The sequence below is a fragment of the Macadamia integrifolia genome, unplaced genomic scaffold (assembly GCF_013358625.1).
Source record: "Macadamia integrifolia cultivar HAES 741 unplaced genomic scaffold, SCU_Mint_v3 scaffold1129, whole genome shotgun sequence".
Taxonomy (NCBI): Eukaryota; Viridiplantae; Streptophyta; class Magnoliopsida; order Proteales; family Proteaceae; genus Macadamia; species Macadamia integrifolia.
In genome coordinates this window covers 138,934-156,819 of record NW_024868094.1, presented here as the reverse complement: position 1 = coordinate 156,819, position 17,886 = coordinate 138,934, and the positions used below count along the sequence as shown (strand labels likewise).

The following is a 17,886-nucleotide window of genomic DNA, read 5'->3' as shown; positions in this document are numbered from 1 at the left end:
GTCATGTAGGACAGTCGGCAACCCCGGTGGTATTTCAAGAGGGCCAATCGTACTGCTTTTAAATTGCTGGAGTCAGCACTGTCATTTAAATTATTTACATTTCAGTTGAGAGCCGGTGGACGGCATTGTCTTTATTTTTCCGAGTACTCACGGTGGGCCTTCTCCAACAGCCCTATGGGCGTATCGCGGGAGGGAGTTCGCGGCTCGTACCCGGAGTATACGCGCACTGTGGTTGTAGTAGCACTAAAACCAAAGACTTAGTAATGTTGATTAGGTATATGTGATATAAAATGACTTGCATGGCATGTAGTGCATATGATGTGATGTGTGGACTGTTGTGTGTGGTCCACCTCTCTACTTACTGAGCTAGTGAGCTCATTCCACGTGTACACCCCTTTTTTAGATGATTTTGCAGGTCATGCACCTGAGGAGCAGGGGGTGGGTCCCACAGTCGAGTTTCCTGGAGAGGACTGGTGGACCCCTGATGAGTTTGAGCATGGCGTAGACTGCGCGTGCGAGAGCTGTGCTGCGGGACAGCAGTTTTGAGGTCGTGTTGAGTTCCACTACCGAGCCGAGCTGTGTACTCTGATGATTTTGACAAATTCCTGTATATACTTGATATTTGAACTTTATTCTTTTCGTGTATATATCATGCCTTCGGGCCCAAATGTATATATAATTATGGTATCATCATTGGGTATCAGGTATATGGGAATTATTACAGGTAAAACTTAGTCTTCCGCTGATTTGATGAGTTGATGTTAGTGTGTGTATGCTGTGGTGGAATACAGTGTCTGATGATCCTGGCAGGTTGGGTTAACCGGTGTTAACTCGGTCACCGCTCCGGTTCAGTGCGAACGGGGTGTGACAAAACTAATATCAAAATTAGGTGTGAAGAAGCAAAAAATCCATGTAGGAAACTATTTGTAGATGATTGTGAAAAGAATATCGAGATATTCATATCATTCTTAAACTCTTCAAAAGCATCCATGTTTGTAAATTTTCTTTTCTTGTATTTGTAATTTGGTATGTGTCACAATTTAGGCAGCTCCAGTACAAATACTATCACTTTACCACATTTTGAATTGATGCAGGTCCACTTGCGTAATTTTATGTGGAAATTCTATTATCTGAGCACCAACCATTTCTTCCTTATATGTTCCAAAAGGACTTAGACTGGTTTTGGAGTCACAATATCACCTATAAAAATATCAAGAATGAAAGAAGTTGTAATTATATTGAACAAGTAAGAACATCAACAGAGAACGTAAACTAAATAATATTAAATAAAATAAACCACAATGTATCTTACATTTACCATATCGGAGAAAAATTCAAGGAAAGACAAAGAACTTCAAATCATAAGAACAACAAGCGATTCATTATAGTAGATCTCTATATCAAAACAATAAGAAAATAAAAAAATTGAACTTTCAAAATATCAAATGCATATGCAAAGTTCTAACTAAAATAGTTGACCATAGAAACAACAACTGAAACTTAATTAACCTGTGAATAAAATTCTCGAATGTTAGCATACATTAGATTTTGTACAAGAAACCTTGTCAACCCATTGATGGTGAATTGAAGATCGTCAAATGTGAGGGGGGAAATCCCAGTGGCAACACTAAAACTAACCACACTCAACCTAATTTTATGTACAAATCAATAATTGGACTTAGTCATACATCAAGTCAAGTGATTCGTTTCGATCCATCTCATTTGATCAAAAAAATTCAATTTGGTAACCACAGGCTTGAGGCGCTAGTTATAACTTTATTTTATACTTGGCCACTCCTAAATTATGACATATATTATGCATGACAACTGTTAGAACTCTACTGGATGTGCTTTTGTTAAGATTAGCGTAAAGTGTTTTCTATCATATCAGGCAACAATGGAGCGTGGGACTCCTTTGTGGTGCAGCACAGCATGCAGTACACATCTATCGATTAGGAGCCTCTGGGAATGCATGCGCATGTGCTAGAATGTGTGCACCAATGCTCTCAACCACCGGATGTGCACTGCACAGTGTGCCTGGTCGTAGAGGAGCCTAATCCCAACAATAGAAGTCATAATGTATGACAACTATGGATAATCCACTTGAAGTATGCATGCTTCATTTTCATGTTCAAAACGAAATAAAAAATAACAAGCGACAGAAATTTTTAAAAAGAGTGAGAAAAGCTTTTGAAAATATCACTGATCACACAAAAGAGAGAAGGAAAATCAAAACACCACTAATTTGAAGTCCTTAAATTCCTTGAGGAGTTGCGATAAATGACAGAAAAAAATACATAGTAAGGGTAAAAGAATGCTCTTGGCCGTGCGATCCTATGCAAGCATAGGGTCAACAAAGAGGTGCACATGAGAATCAATAGGGAATAGATTTTTTGGGTTTCAGAGGGCTCTAATATCTTATGTTGACACAAAATGGAGCCTATGTAATTGGGAATTGTGTAGCATTGATAATTCATGGTTGGGCAAGAGAGCTTGTCCCCTTGCACGACCATTGCACCAACGCACAAATCAATATGAGGATACATGGAAGTATCTAGGAAGGGGTAGTACCGTCTTTTTGCACCTACCTGTGTCTGGGCATAGAGAGCCCAAGAGGGCAGAGGAGTATGGATCAGACACTGTATAAAAATCATTCTTGTACGAGGACCTGATCTGGACTTGAGGGCACAGTTATTTTCTCCTTCATGATTTCATTTTCATTTCTATAAAGTTTCAACTTTCCATTGATGATCACAAACCTTGTCTAAGACTTACACCGCGTGAAAATCCTCTACAGAAGTGTGGTGGTGCGGTGAACATCAAATGGTCGAGAGGACCTTGGGGTCCGTGTCCAGATGCTCTCAACCATCCAATGCTAACCGCATTGCCGCACTCACGATAGTGAATGATCTCTCACTTACGCCTGGCTTGTCAAGAGAGAGAGAGAGAGAGAGAGCGAGAGAGAGAGAAGCACCTTGACGTAGAAGCTCCGAACTATTTCGTGTTCATGGATGGCGAACGGTTAAATTCTTCAAAGAACCCAAAATTTTCCCCCTGGCCTCTGCTCTGGTAGCATAACTCACCATGGAATGCACCTAGATTTGTCATTTGTTTGTCGATGAGCAAAAGGAGCATGTGTAAAGAAGGAAAACTCTGACTTCCTCACAAATAGGAAAGTAGCTGGTCCTGAACTCCCCATCACCTGGGCACCCCACGTGGGTAGAGAATTTGGACTCGAACGCACCTCGTACATACTTCCTGAGAAATAGGAAATTGGTGGTTCTGTAACGTCCGAACGCACGTACTTCCTAGTAAGTAGGAAAGCATGGAAATCTGTTTGTAACTATTTTTTATTTTCTTCTTTTGCCTGAAAAATAGGAACCTGTTAGCTTGACTTACATGAGTCTCATTAATGATTTGAGAGTATTCTGATGTGGAAATTTATAAGTATTTTGATTATTTTCTCAACGGTTAGATTTAAGATTTAGTGCTATCCAAATCTTTAACATGGAGTCCGCTTGAAATATCTTGTGAATTACATTATTTGTTGCTGCTGATGCTTCCCATTAATTAGCTAATCCTAAAAAAATGGGATTACTTACAGGGATGTTTTCGATTAATTCTATTCAAAGTCATACTTGTTAATTGTTACTAATAAAATACCTACTCCTAAATAAATATACAGAATTAAATAAAAATAATTAAAGAAAAAGTTTTAAAAAAATATTTAACAGAAATTTGTAACATCTTTACATGCAAGTTCAAATCTCAATAGTAGCAGGGGACTTGTGTATAATGTGCAATACACCTTTGGTCCCTTATAACTTAGACATATTATACAATTAATGATAACGTTCATCATGATTTTTGTGCTGGGTTCTCAGGAGAACATCACCAACTAAGGAGACACTTATCTCACGACATAATTCACAAGGAGCAATACTTTTCTACAACTTCCACTCATGTATTCCTAACATGGTTCTAAAATTTGGATCGAAATGAACAATATTGCTCGGATTGAATTGGTACCAACTTTCAATCAAAAAAAAAAAAAAATTGGTATCACCTTTGATCGATCTTTGATTCTGTTCAATCTTGATATATGGGTTGGCACGGTCCAAACATAAAAATATAATAAAATAATAATAATAATAATAATGATAATGATAATTAAATAAAGATAAGCTTTGGATCTTTACATGAAAGTAAATGTAGTTGCAAAGGAATCATTCTCTAGAAAACATTATAACACCATTATTTCTAAAAATACAAATTTTTAAACACGTGTGAATTTTTTATTTTTTATTTTTCAACATTATGACCCATTTTTTTGATATTTCATTGCTTAGCATGTGACGGCTACCCCAATGAGGGTTGAAAGCTCTAAGCGGTGGAGATCGAGAGAGACTTGGATCTCCAAGTAATCTGTCTTCTCACTCTTTCCGACCCCAGAGAGAGAGAGAGAGAGATTTTCGTTTCTTGAAAGGTCCATGGCAAAAGGGAAAGTGAAGTGGAGAAGTAGAGGCCCCGAAAAAAGACAGGGATAATAATAGGTGGTCTATTTTCTGTTTACAGCAACGGTTAAAAAGCCTCCATATAATTGGAAGAAGTTAGTTATGACCGTTGAAAGGTAGCCCAAGATTCTACAGAATGCTTATAAATTCAAATCTGCCGCTCAGAGTTCAAATAGAGGGATCACCTTATAAAGAAAATAAATAAATAAACAAAAAATAAAAAAATAAAAAATAAAAAATAAAAGAATTATGAGACCTGATATAATAAAATTCATTTTCTTCTCGCTTTGCTTCATTTCCTTGGCCTGGATTGTTACAGGAGGAAGAGTGGCCGGTGGAGGAGGAGGAGGAGGAGGAAAAACTGGTGGACCAAAAGGAGGAGCAGTTGCAGCGACGAAGCAATCGGGTGGCTCCGGCACTTTCAACGTCAAGAACTTCGGCGCTAAAGGCGATGGAAGAAATGATGATAGCAAAGTAATTCATTTTCTTCTTCTTATTCTTTTTCTTTTGTTTTTGGGAATCTTGAGAAGTTTCAGAGATGTTTAACCCTAAATTCCATTCTAACATACGCAGGCTTTCACGGCGGCATGGAAGGCAGCATGTGGGTCCAAAGGTCCAGTGAAGCTTTTCATACCAAAAGGGACCTTCTTATTGGGTCCCATTAAATTCGTGGGTCCCTGCAACACCGTTGATTCTTTTACCGTCCAGATGCAGGCAAGGCATCATCATCATCATCATCATCTGTTTCTTCAATTTCTTTGCTTCCTTTGGGGGGATTGGATTCTCCGTTAATGTGGTGTCAAATGGTTCGATTTCAGTTATTCAATTTGATTCGATTCGATTTTTGGTTTTGATTCTAAATCGACACCGTTGTTGTATTCTCTGATCTGTAGGGTTTCTTGAAGGCATCCACAGATCTGAGTAGGTATGGTTCTTCTGAAGATTGGATCGAGTTTGGATGGGTGGAAGGGTTGACTTTGACTGGAGGTGGTACCTTTGATGGCCAAGGAGCTGCATCCTGGCCGTTCAATAAATGCCCCACCAATGTCAAGTGCAAGGTTCTTCCTACAGTAAGTGAATTGCTTCTCTTCCGCCTTACCCACCATTTCTATGTTTTGAACTGCAAAAAATAAATAAATATAACAAAATCATTGTGTAATTATAATTTTTGTTTTATTATTATTATTATTATTATTTTTTTTTTTGGTAACGACATTTTTTCAAAAACAATTTTTTAGTCTTTTGTTCAAAATGCCATTTAAAAAAAAAAAAAAAGGGTATTTGGTGAACCTGTTTCAAGAATAAGTACCCTAGTTGTACACTTTTTTTTTTTTATTTAGAATGAAACAAATGACAGGACAAGTTTTGTTGTTCATCATTTTGCATTTTTAGTATTTTTTTTTCACCTTTTTGTAAAAAAAAAAAAAAAAACCAAGTTGACATCAAATGCTTTAGATTGTTTTTGATAGTCATTCAATTCCAGAAACGACGTTACGTGTCATAAACATAATTTTCAGTTTCCGAGCCAAAATGTCATTTAAAAAAAAATGGTGTTTGGTGAATATATTTCAGAAACAATTACCATAGTTTTCACATTTTTTGCATTTAGAACAAAATGGAAACGTTAGAAACATTTTTCTGGATGACTACTAAACCAGCCTTATTCCATTTTTTTGTTCTCATAGAATGAAAAATTGTCAGAAACGGTTTTTTTTTTTTTTTTTTATGACTACCAAACGCACCCATATTATTTTTCTTTTCTTTTCTTTTCTTTTCTTAACTTCCAAACAAGACCATAGGATGAGAGGTGACCATTTATAACAAAAGCTAAACTTATTTGTTGCAGAATGTGAAGTTTGTTCAGATGACAAACACAATAGTGAAGAGCATAACCTCCTTAAATAGTAAGTTCTTCCACATTGCTGTGCTGGACTGCAAGAACTTCAAAGGAAGTGGGATCAGGATCTCCGCCCCAGGAAACAGCCCTAACACAGATGGTATCCACTTGGAGCGGAGCAGCGATGTTACCATCTCCGATTCTGTGATTGGAACCGGCGACGATTGTGTCTCCATCGGACAAGGCAATACTAATGTTCACATCAAGGGCGTTAGCTGTGGACCTGGTCACGGCATCAGGTATCGAATTCATTTTCATATTGAATCAATGAACACCAAACAATAACATACTTAGGTCCATAGCGTTTGACAAGAGTTCTCCATGGTAGCTTTCTCTCACTCTATGGATCTTATTTGCAACTGATGTCTCACTCATAATAGGCTTAGTTGTTGATAGGTCCACACATAATGATAATAATACTTTGGAAAAGTGTTCTCATATGCACACAGAAGCCAATGAGAACACGTGCAGAAGCATGAGCAGGGCAGGTGATATTTTAGCCTTTCATGGGGAGCGGCGATCATTTGACCCCACTGTGTCTAGGCATAGAGGTTACGCTCCCAAGGTCTATATCACATCAAGGATGTTACTTCACATTTCGGGCTCTATCAACCCAAGTCCATCAATCAATGTTCTTCTACTAATTCATATGCATACAATGATTGGATGCTAATCTATACGTAATGAAAACATTACATAATCAAAAACTCGATTAGTATTGTTGTTGGTATTTGTGTTTGTTGCAGCGTTGGAAGCTTGGGAAAATATCAGGATGAAGGGGATGTAACTGGGCTTGTTGTTAGAGATTGCACGCTCAGTGGGACAATGAACGGAGTTAGGATCAAGACATGGGCCAATTCACCGGATTCTAGTGTGGCCTCCAACATGACCTTTGAGGACATTGTCATGAACAATGTGGCTAATCCCATCATCATCGACCAGACCTATTGTCCTTATAGTACCTGTGATTCTATGGTAAGTGCACCCAAATATCCTCCGTTGTTTCGTGAATTTAGAGGTTGGATTTAGTGCAATAGTAATAAGGTTGCTCTATTATGACTAAATGATCACGGGTTCAAGTCAGAAAACAATTTCTCCGTGAAGTGAGGGTAAGATTATATTACATTATGATTGATTTCAATGGATATGCAGGCACCATCACGAGTGAAGTTAAGTGACTTATACTTCAGGAACATAAGAGGAACATCATCTTCTCCAGTGGCTGTGACATTGGAGTGCAGCAAAGGGGTGCCATGTCAGAATGTGAATTTTGAGGAAGTTCACTTGGACCTTGCCAGATCAGGAGGAAACATCGCCAAGTCATCGTGTCGCCATGTGGCAGTCAAATATAGTGGAACTCAGATTCCTCCACCATGCTCCATGAATGCCAATATTCACAACTAAGGAATGGACATAATAGTAATCACTCCTAATTAAGGGGCCTCTCTCATTTACAAGGAAGAAGGGATCAAGAGACGATGGGTTTACTCAAGCAGCAGCCGTCCTTACCCCTCTTGTGACTTAGGTTCTGTTGTTGGGAATTTTTGTAAATTTATATGATACTTAGTTTGTCATGGTAAGTGTAATTGTATCATACTATTTTACCTGGTGGGCCCTCCTTTCACTCGAGAGGCTTAGTTGTTGTAATTTCTAAATTAATGTGGCAAGATCATATTATAAGTATCAGCTTCTTCTTCTTTTTTTTTGTGCTAATCACAGGTATTCAGCCTTCGGCCTGATTAGCCCCTTAGGTCCAACTGACCCCACAACAATGAAGAGTACTAAACACCCCTGTGTAAAGCTGCCTCGCCAATTTGTCTACCCCCTTGGGATTAGCTTCATTACCTATTAGTCATGAATATTTCTCTATTAATCCAATTACGAAAGGCTATCAATTTGGGACCAAAATTGCTAATTGTCTCGAAACTATCATGTTTTATTTAAGATGCATATTTAATCCTAGTTAATACTTAATAGTTATAACTTATAAGGATTAAGTCGTAAGAGAAAAAGGCTAAACATGTTGCCAGGGTGCCCAACATCTATCTATTAGGAGAAAACTCTTGCCCTCTTATGACCAGTCCTACGATTGATATTTGTTGATAGCTTATAGAAAACTGGGCATTCCCAACTCTCTTCCATGCTGTAATTGTAAAAGAAAAAAAAGAATTGATGTTTGATTATTTGTTTGTTTATGAATATATAATATATTTAATTATTTATATACTCAAGAATTGTAGACTTCTTTAAATGCATAATCATTAAGGAATCGAAACTAAGGATAAATTTCAAGTTCAATGGCAAACAACTAGATAGTTGGGTTTAATGTAAGTTCAAGAAGATTTATATAATAATAGTAATTTAATAAATTAATAATAAATATGGTTCAGTGGGTCCTGCTCTGTCCCTTCGTGGATCCCTATATTTGGTCTTAGTATGGGTCTTGCATCTCAAAAAAACATAACTAAATAAATAAAATAAAAACTCTACCATCATATGAGGCCATGACCATTCCATTATTTAATGGGACCAAATCACCATTTTCTAAATGGAAGGATTTTGGTATAGACTTTTTAGGATTAAATTGTTTGGAAACTGTCCCCATCGATTTTTTTTTTTTTTGGTACAAGTCCCCATCGATTACCAGAGCCATCTCAAGCACCTTTATAATTACCACCCAAACCCAAAACTCTCTCTCTCTCTCTCTCTCTCTCTCTCTCTCTCTAACTTCTAAATTAAGGGAAGAAGCTCTATTGACCTCTAAGAGTATCATTTTCAGGATTTTGTCCAGTGTCATGCACTTGGAAAACATACGACTTTTATCTGATGTTGACTCTGCAATCCCATCCGTCCATCCACCAATGGTGGGTACCACAAGATTGTTTGGAAGGTATTTTTATTTATTTATTGAAAAAAAAAATATTCGATTATGTACATTTATAATGATATATAGATGGATAAAAAAAGACTATGCTGGTCCACCCATGAGTGGAAGATGCAGGTTTTTTCGTAACTTGTGGTGATGTGTCAGAGAGTAGTGGTTGAAGGAGAACGACAAGAAGTCAAAGAGGTCAAAAGTTGACCCTTTGTGGGCCGTATCCAACGTGTCATGGTGGCTTGGATCGGTGAATTAGTGTGAGGACTGGGCCGGGCTTCACAGGAGTGAATCGAAAGCCCGCCAAAGCTGACATTTAAATATGTTATAACCTGGAAGAAGGTTCTCATCTTCCCATGCCGCCAGTGTTTGGGAATTTTCCGCTACCCATCATCAATCTCCCGATGAAAGTAGTTTGTCAACAATGGGGTTCACCGGTCCACAGTCAACAAAGAAAAGAGACTGCCGATGCAGGTTTTATATGGTCAGGATGTGAAAAAACGCTGGAAAAGCAGCATTTTTTTTTTTGTAAGATCCTATCGAAGGCTGGCCGGGCAGTAGTTGGGGTTGGAATCCCAACTCAAGGAATGCCCAAGAGTTGTATGAGGGTAAAAGGGAAGAAAAAATAATAGGTCGGATGAAAGAGAGTTGATCAAATGACCTCTCCCTAGACTTAGGCCAGCACTCTAATTATTGATACTCACCAATCATGCCTCTGTTTTTTTTTTTATTAAGAACCACTCAAGCCTCTTCTATCAAAAAAACACCACTCAAGCCTCAAGGTACCTACGTATAAGAGAACCCCATCGTACCTTTGAGTGTGATTAATTTGAATGAGCCAATCATACATGATAAGTGGTCAAGTTAGGGGGAGTCTAAATGGGTTGCTTGAGATGTAGGGATGGGTTGTATGAACATATTTTGAGACTTTTTTTTTTTTAGGGGGAGGGGGGGTGTTTGTTTTGGGGAAGGTTGGGTATATTGTCGGTATTTCCCAAAGCTGTGTTTATCTATCTCCTCCTCCACTTGGAAAAGTTCCACATGCCCCTTCCACCTCAACCCTCCCGTTGATTGAACCGCTAGTTCCAGAATTCCAGATAAGCCCACAGTATACATAACTTCTTCTCTATATGTTAAATTATTTCATATGAAGAATTCTTGACAAATGCAATGGAAATTTTTCATACGAGAAAAATGTTATATAAATGTAATAAATTAGGTGTTCGTAACTTTGTATTAGATTATTTTTACCAATATATATACATATTTGATTATTTCATATGAAGTATGATAAACGTAGCTACATTATAGGAAAACTATTGGAAATTTCCCAATAAAAAGTGGGGAACAAATGAAAAGTTTTAGAAAGTAATAATGTGGCAAGAGGAGATTGGAATCATGGAAAAAGAATTGCTATAAATAGAAAATTTGAAAAAAGAATAGTTTTGAACAATGTTCTCAGTGGTGGCAGCTTATGGCGTAAGACTGAGAAGGTCTGTGGTCGACTCTTTGTTCCATCCCACCTATATCTATATGTACTAAAGAAAAATAATGTTTTCTTTCCAAATCTATGGCGTACACTGTGTCTCTTCACATGAATATTGTTTTCCCTATCTCTTCCATAAATGAATAAATAATGTTCATGTGAGGAGAGTTAGTACTGTACGCTTTAGGTCGACAGAACCCTTTTACCAACTTAAAATGGCAATTTAATAGAGGGAAGTGTGCAGTGGGATTGAAACTATGGATAAGGAATATTTATAAATAGGAAACAAGGTCAGGGCATAGTTTTTAGTAGAATTTTGGAAAATGAGAGAAGTGCGTATATAAAAATGGATGCTTCTCGATTTGGTCGCATGAGGAGGAGAGAGAGAGACTTTAGGATAAGATTAGAAGGAAAGCTCTAAAATTTTGGATTTTGATTAATTATAATAATAATAATGCAAAATAAAAACCATGGAGAATAGATTTTTTTTGGGTAACTCCGTAGAGAATAGATTGGTGTCTAGAAATTTTGAAGAAAATCAACTCCATTTTCCATTATAAATTTAAATTAGTTCTTACTTCGTATTTTATCAAATGTTAAAGTTGATCCAAGTTAATCTAATGGATTAGGCTCTCTGATCAGTTTAACAAAGGAAGGTTAGTGAATATATGAGAGTGAAAATGGCGTAAGTCCAGCAATGTTAATGGGGAAAGACAATACCCACTTTTATTTTTGTAATATTTTTCTTAATTATAATTAAGGTTGTGAATTTGAAATTGAAATCGAAATCATTTCTCGAAATTGAACTGAATTGTTTACAACAAAACCATGAAACCATTTATTAAATGGTTCGGTTTTGGTTTTAAAATTGAAATCATGATTCGATTTTGGTTTTAAAGTTTAATTGTTGGTAAACTGTTTAAATAAATCATTAAACCGATTAACATATATGAAGTAAGTTTAACCCATTCAACGTTAACTTTACATATATTTCAATAATAAAAATTAAGCTTACATTAAACAATTAAATTCAATGTTACAATTTACATCCATTTCACTAAAATTTTCAAAGGTAAAGTAATTGTTTGGATAAAAAACTAGAAAACATAAGAAAATCGTTTAAAACTGTTTGTAAATAGTTTCGATTTTAATGTATGAAACCATTTATCAAATGATTTGATTTTGGTTTTATCTAAAAAGACTTGCACTGAATCGAATCCAACCGTCTACATCGGAATCGAACTGATTAACACCCGTGATTATAACTTCCCTTAATCTTATACACCCCCACCAAAAAAAAAAAAAAATTCCCCTAATCTTTATATAAACATGATCTTGTCATACTATCATACAGATTTAAATAGGTGAATCATTTATATATATATATATATATTACGACCATGGCACAAGCTAGAGCCTTTCTAGTTGTCTTGCCACGTCAAATAATCATCCCGTCATTCTGACTATCAGATAACGAGGATCCTTTGAATTTAGTGGAATATCTTAATTGCAGTCCACCATGTATCAGTTTATTACCCTTGTTTCCTTAAAATCTTATTCTTCATGGAAAAATAATTACTTTAAGTATTATTTCAACACATGTCAATATCAAATTAGAGCAAAAATTTTACTACAATTAAAATGTTCTAGAGTGTATGATTCCGCGAAACATACAAAAGTACTAAAAATGATTTTTATTTGTCATAGGTGGACCCAAATTATAGGGTGCATGACATGAATCTCATTAATCAAGTTCTGATTCCATTTGGTGCAAGAATGCGTTCGAGTACAAAATATCAATAATTTAAAAAAAAAATGGATTGGCTAAATGTCAATTGTATAGGTTAAAACATGACATTTTCTTTAATTTGTCCCTGTTTTATTCACAAAATTTGTCTAAGTCAAACAGTTGTTCAATAGTCTAATCATCAAGGTTCCGTCCAATCCTAGGGTAAAAGAAATTAAAAATAATTTGAAAGCGACTTATCACTATATCATTATAAAAAATTATTATTTTTTCGTATTTTAGTATATATGTCAAATAACATAATTTACTCTTATTCAAAAAAAAAATTATATATATATAACATTATATTAAAAGTACAAAAAAAATAAGGCCACAAATTAGTTGACAACATTAGAGGTGTCAAAAGAGAATCCCATTGAAAAGGCTAATGCCCCATGTAACTAAGCATTGTTTACATGAACTTGTCACTAAATAATCAGGCGAATAGTTTCAACCTTTGTGCAATAGGGGTATTTTAGATAATCAATATTTCAAATTTATGTCAACCTCCCATTAACGTTATAACTTTTTTATCTTTTCTATTATGATATTTTGTCCTTACATACAACGTGGATGGTGATTGCTCTTTGGAACTAGCCTTAACCATGGGGATTAACAAAATATCTCCAGGTTTTATATTCATAAGAAGATATTTTGTAAAGAGCAAAATAGTGAGCAAATTCGTTCCCACACTAAGATACCCACTTACTCTTTTCTCCTCAAACCCCTATTGATTTATTCATAATAGATATTCCATTCACCCAAAAAAGAGAAGTGAAAACATCGTTTTCCAGATTACAAACATAGTCATCGCATTATAGGTTAAGTTGGCCAAAAAAATAACCAATTCATTCATAGGCTTGAGCAAAATAGAGAAGGTGGAAAGTGTGTTGGAAAACCATCTATCAAGTTCTTTGAAATTTGTCTAAACTTTCTTTATCCCCTCCAGGCTTTCACCTTCATCTATTGAACTATGAGGAGGAAGCCCCTGATAATTACTTCAATGGAATCCCCTGTCATCAAGTAATCAGTTGTGAATAAGATATATTCTCTCTTATATAAGAAGGAAGTTGCCCACCTACTCATGTTAAGATTCATATCATTATTATAAAGTCATAACATATGGAAAAAAAATTAACAGTTTCTTATACTTTCTTATAAACACCATTTTCTTTTCTCTCTCAAGGTATAGCAATTGCAACAGGTGATTAATATACTAATAATTTTCATAAAAAAGATAGAAAAAGTAATAATATCACTTTATTTGATTTGACTGTGTAGACACAATTAAATCATAAGTTGAGGAATATCTGATTTAATTCGTTTAGGTCTAAGAATTCCCCACGTCAGATGATATGAACTTTACCCTATAAAAGGAAGAAAAAAAAAAAAAAACAAAACAAAACAAAATAAAAAGATACCTTTATCAAAAGTATAAACAAGAGAAACACGTTACCAGGAAAGTTCAGAGAAAAGTGACCATGAGGGCCCTATTCGCATCTTCTTGGAATCAAATCATAAGACTCTTCACTCCCAAAACACATAAAAATCTGAAATCTCTTTAAAATGAATAATCCACTTAGTCAAGTTATATGGTAATTCTCATGAGAATTGTTTGGATCAATCACTTAATTAACTCTAATTGAAATAAAACTTAAACATATGAACGACCTTTCAATCTATTCCTCATAGGACCGTTCATAAAACAATAAACTTGCTTTAAAAAATATATCCTTAGTCAAATTCGCCTCTATCACATCAACTTGAATGTCTACGTCAGTGTGGAAGTTTCTTTCAAATATTTTCTTTCTTAAAACATATTAACAATTGGTGAAGTTAGACAATATTTTCTCCAATAATTCATAGAAGAAAGTTTTCATGCATCATGGTTGAAAGAAAAATACACCCATCTAGAATTACAAATTTTCTACCTCCCTATTATACAAAGTTGATAATATCCCATTATTCTATGATACTATCCACTCACCATTTGAACCCCTCGATCAAAGGATTCTTTCTTGACGATGGATAAAGAATAATTACATCAGCTTGGTTTTTTTTCTTGTGATTACATTTTTGCAAAATTTGAGTTCGAGCTTATATTCCCCGATCACCTTGATTTTATTCAAATTTCTTGTGTTTCCTTGTTAGAATTGCGTGATTGACATTAGGTAATTAGTATACATCTATTGTACATGAAGCAAGTGTTTAATATGTATTTTTTTTTTTTTTTTTGGCAAGACATATGTTTGATATGTTAAGAAATTGAAAATTTGTATTTATTAAATATCTATAATGACACTTTTTGATAATGAATTATGAATTTATATATTGATTGTAATGTTAAATGGTTCTACGCATGCTAATTTTGTATTTCTTCGTTATTAATTCATATTTTAACTATTTTGACTAAAGGTCAAGCCATAAGGACCTAAATTATATGTAAAAAAGGATATATTAGGAAAAAGATACAATATCACAATATATATTAAAAGACATAGGGTTTGAAGGCAAAATACCACTTTGGATGATTTTTTTGTTAAGAAATATATTGATTCAAACTTGTATAATCTTCTTCTACAGCACCACCCCCCCCCCCCCCAACAAAAAAAAAAAAAAAAAAGTGCTTAATTTTGCTTACTAAATTTCATCCATTTCACAAAAGCTTTTCGATTTAGAGAAGGACAAAATGAGTATTTTTAACGAAATTTCGAACCTTAACTTATAAAGACTAACCAAACTTCTATTTCAACATTCTTTGTTGAGATTTTAATGTTCTTAATTTTTCCACTCTCTTCACATCTGCCCTCCCGCAAATGGAGATTTTTTTTTTTTCCATTTTTCGGCTCCCTCCCCTTATTTTCTTTGGATTCAAATAATTTGTTGGACTAAGTTTCTATTACAATGACTAACTAATAAGAACTATAAAAATAATGGAATAAAGACTAACATATGAAAAAAACAAAGACATAGTTTTCCACTTTCTGATTCGCATCTCCTCTTGTCGACAAGGAGAACATATAAAAACAAAAAAAATGGGAGAATGTTTCATACGATAACAGAGTACAAATTTGCATTGATCAAAAGGGAGAGTGACAAATTGTCTAATTAGGGTTGGCATTTATTGAGGGAAAAGGATGTGATACCAATTGGTGGGATGTGAGAAGGTATATATTTATATATATATATATATATATATATATCATACTATTATATAAAAGCACGAAGTGGCAAATCTTTCACTTGACAATTTTATCCTTTCTTCTTTTTATATATTTTTTATTCTTTTTTTTTATTTTCTTAAATTACTGGTACCCTTTATATTATTATATTTTTATAATAATTAAATACTATTTATATCTCTCTCCTACTTTTACATAATTTTGTCCATTATCTACTTTCCTTTTTCAATAAAACTCTTTCTCTCCCTCCCACTCTCACAGGATTTTATCCAATTTCCATTTTTAATTAAAATTCTATCTTTCCTTTTCATATTTAACTCTTTTTTTTTTCCTAAAGCTCCTTTTTCTTTCCCACTCTCACATTGTACTAGCCCAAAAGCCTTCTATTTTTAACTCGAAGTCTCTTACCGTGGTAAACTTCTATATTTTATGTCTTTTATTTTTTTAGCTTGTTTGTCCCATTATTGGACTTCTCTCTCTCTCTCTCTCTCTCTCTCTCTCTCTCTCTCTCTCTCTCTCTCTCTCTCTCTCTCTCACCCCTACATTGCTTTTTTATGATAATTTGTAAAACAATACTAAATATTGAAAACTTCCGGTTTCCCAAATACTAATCCTAGCCCGAGACGAAGAAAATGGTAAAAATTCTCAATCTCTAAATTATCTCCCAACCCGTTTCCTTGATTTCACTCCCATGATTCCACAATCTCTTGTTCGGTGGATAGTTATTTGACTTATTTCTTTGTTCATAGCACCCCCTTCTCTTCGTTCCATCTTCCTTTTAATACAAGTCAGATTATTAAACCCCTGTGAGTGCTATTTTCTTATCGTTCTCAGTTGCTGTTGGGTTCAATTATATTGTCTATTAGTTGCAGAGTAATGGCTTATTCTTTCTATTATACTATCTCTTCAAGATCAGCAACTATTTGCCATCAATTGACTTTAATTGAGATTCCTAGCTCTCCCAATTTCACCATTGGAATTTGCTGAATTTTCTGGACTTATTCCTTTATATTAATAAGATCTTCAATAATTTTGGCACCTTTTTTGAATTAAGCTTTATAAGTTATTACTTATGTTTCTCCATGTTCTGATTCAGAAGTTCTGTATTTAGAACTCCTATTTACTGTTGAATTCTTCGTATATGAAATTCCAACCATTGTATTACGCCAAGTTGTTGTCTTTTAGACTAAATGCGGTGGATTGAGGATGTGATGGAAGTTAGATGGAATTACATGGTAATAATGATACATACTTGATCCATACTTTAAAGAGTTCCAAATGGTTACAAAGAAATTAAAATGGGTAATGTTCCACGTACTTTAGCTATATCATAGAGGTATACTTAGATTATGATACTTTGATAGGGTGAAAGTGGATTGTTATTACCATTCATTGGTGAAAGAGTTTACAGTTACTTCTTTTATTTCACTTCATGATAGTAGTAACTTGTAAATTCATTTTCTTCACCTAGGTTAATTCAAGTTCAGAAACAAAGCAAACTAATCACCATCAGTTTAAAAAAAAAAAGAAGGAAGAATTCTGTCTGGGAGCTTGGCTCTTGCACCATGTAGAGGCTAATGGGAGCACACCTGAAAGTATCAACAGGGTGGGCATTTTCACCTTCATGAGGTTGGGGAGGCCACCCCCCCCCCCCTGTTTGGCCAGCTCCAACATTCTCAGACAACAGTCATTTTTCCTAAAAAAAAAAAAAAGGCAAAATATACCGAGGAATCCAAGGCCATTTTCTTTTCTGTATTTGCTATGCAATTAAAATTTAAAAAAGGGAGGACTCTAGCACCATTGCTACAACCACCACCATCACCATTGCTTGCATCTCCATCGCTACTGCCACCACCATCAAAGACAACACCATTGCTCTTTGAAACTACAAGAGCATTAAATGCTTGCTCATACCTAAAGTCATTAAATTCTTGCTCTCCTTCTTCCAACATTATAGTGATATAATGTACATACAATATCTTGCCATCGTTTCATAAAAACATTATTTTGCGTAAAAAGAAATAATTATCAGAATGGTGCATCAAAAACCTTACCCAAAAAAAAAAAAAAATGGTGCATCAGAAAGATTATTTCTCCCTCATCGTAGGTATAGTTCGCAGTTGGCTTGTGAATCTTTTTATGTTAT

General features: G+C 34.9%; 1 protein-coding gene across 1 annotated transcript; it reads left to right on the top strand.

The window, feature by feature from the left end:
- Positions 1-4,698: 4,698 nt before the first annotated feature.
- LOC122062845 (exopolygalacturonase-like) lies at positions 4,699-8,094 on the top strand. The gene is made up of 6 exons (XM_042626497.1): positions 4,699-4,988; positions 5,088-5,228; positions 5,408-5,584; positions 6,361-6,650; positions 7,158-7,386; positions 7,564-8,094. The coding sequence occupies exons 1-6, from the start codon at positions 4,764-4,766 to the stop codon at positions 7,813-7,815; spliced, it is 1,314 nt and encodes a 437-aa protein (XP_042482431.1). The 5' UTR covers positions 4,699-4,763; the 3' UTR covers positions 7,816-8,094.
- The last annotated feature ends 9,792 nt before the right edge of the window (positions 8,095-17,886 follow it).

Excerpts from the sequence above, each read along its gene's own strand:
- LOC122062845 (XM_042626497.1), top strand. The coding sequence starts at position 4,764 with ATGAGACCTGATATAATAAAATTCATTTTCTTCTCGCTTTGCTTCATT. Across the intron at positions 5,229-5,407 it reads CTTTTACCGTCCAGATGCAG|GGTTTCTTGAAGGCATCCAC; the intron begins GCAAGGCATCAT and ends TCTGATCTGTAG. Across the intron at positions 7,387-7,563 it reads ATAGTACCTGTGATTCTATG|GCACCATCACGAGTGAAGTT; the intron begins GTAAGTGCACCC and ends ATGGATATGCAG.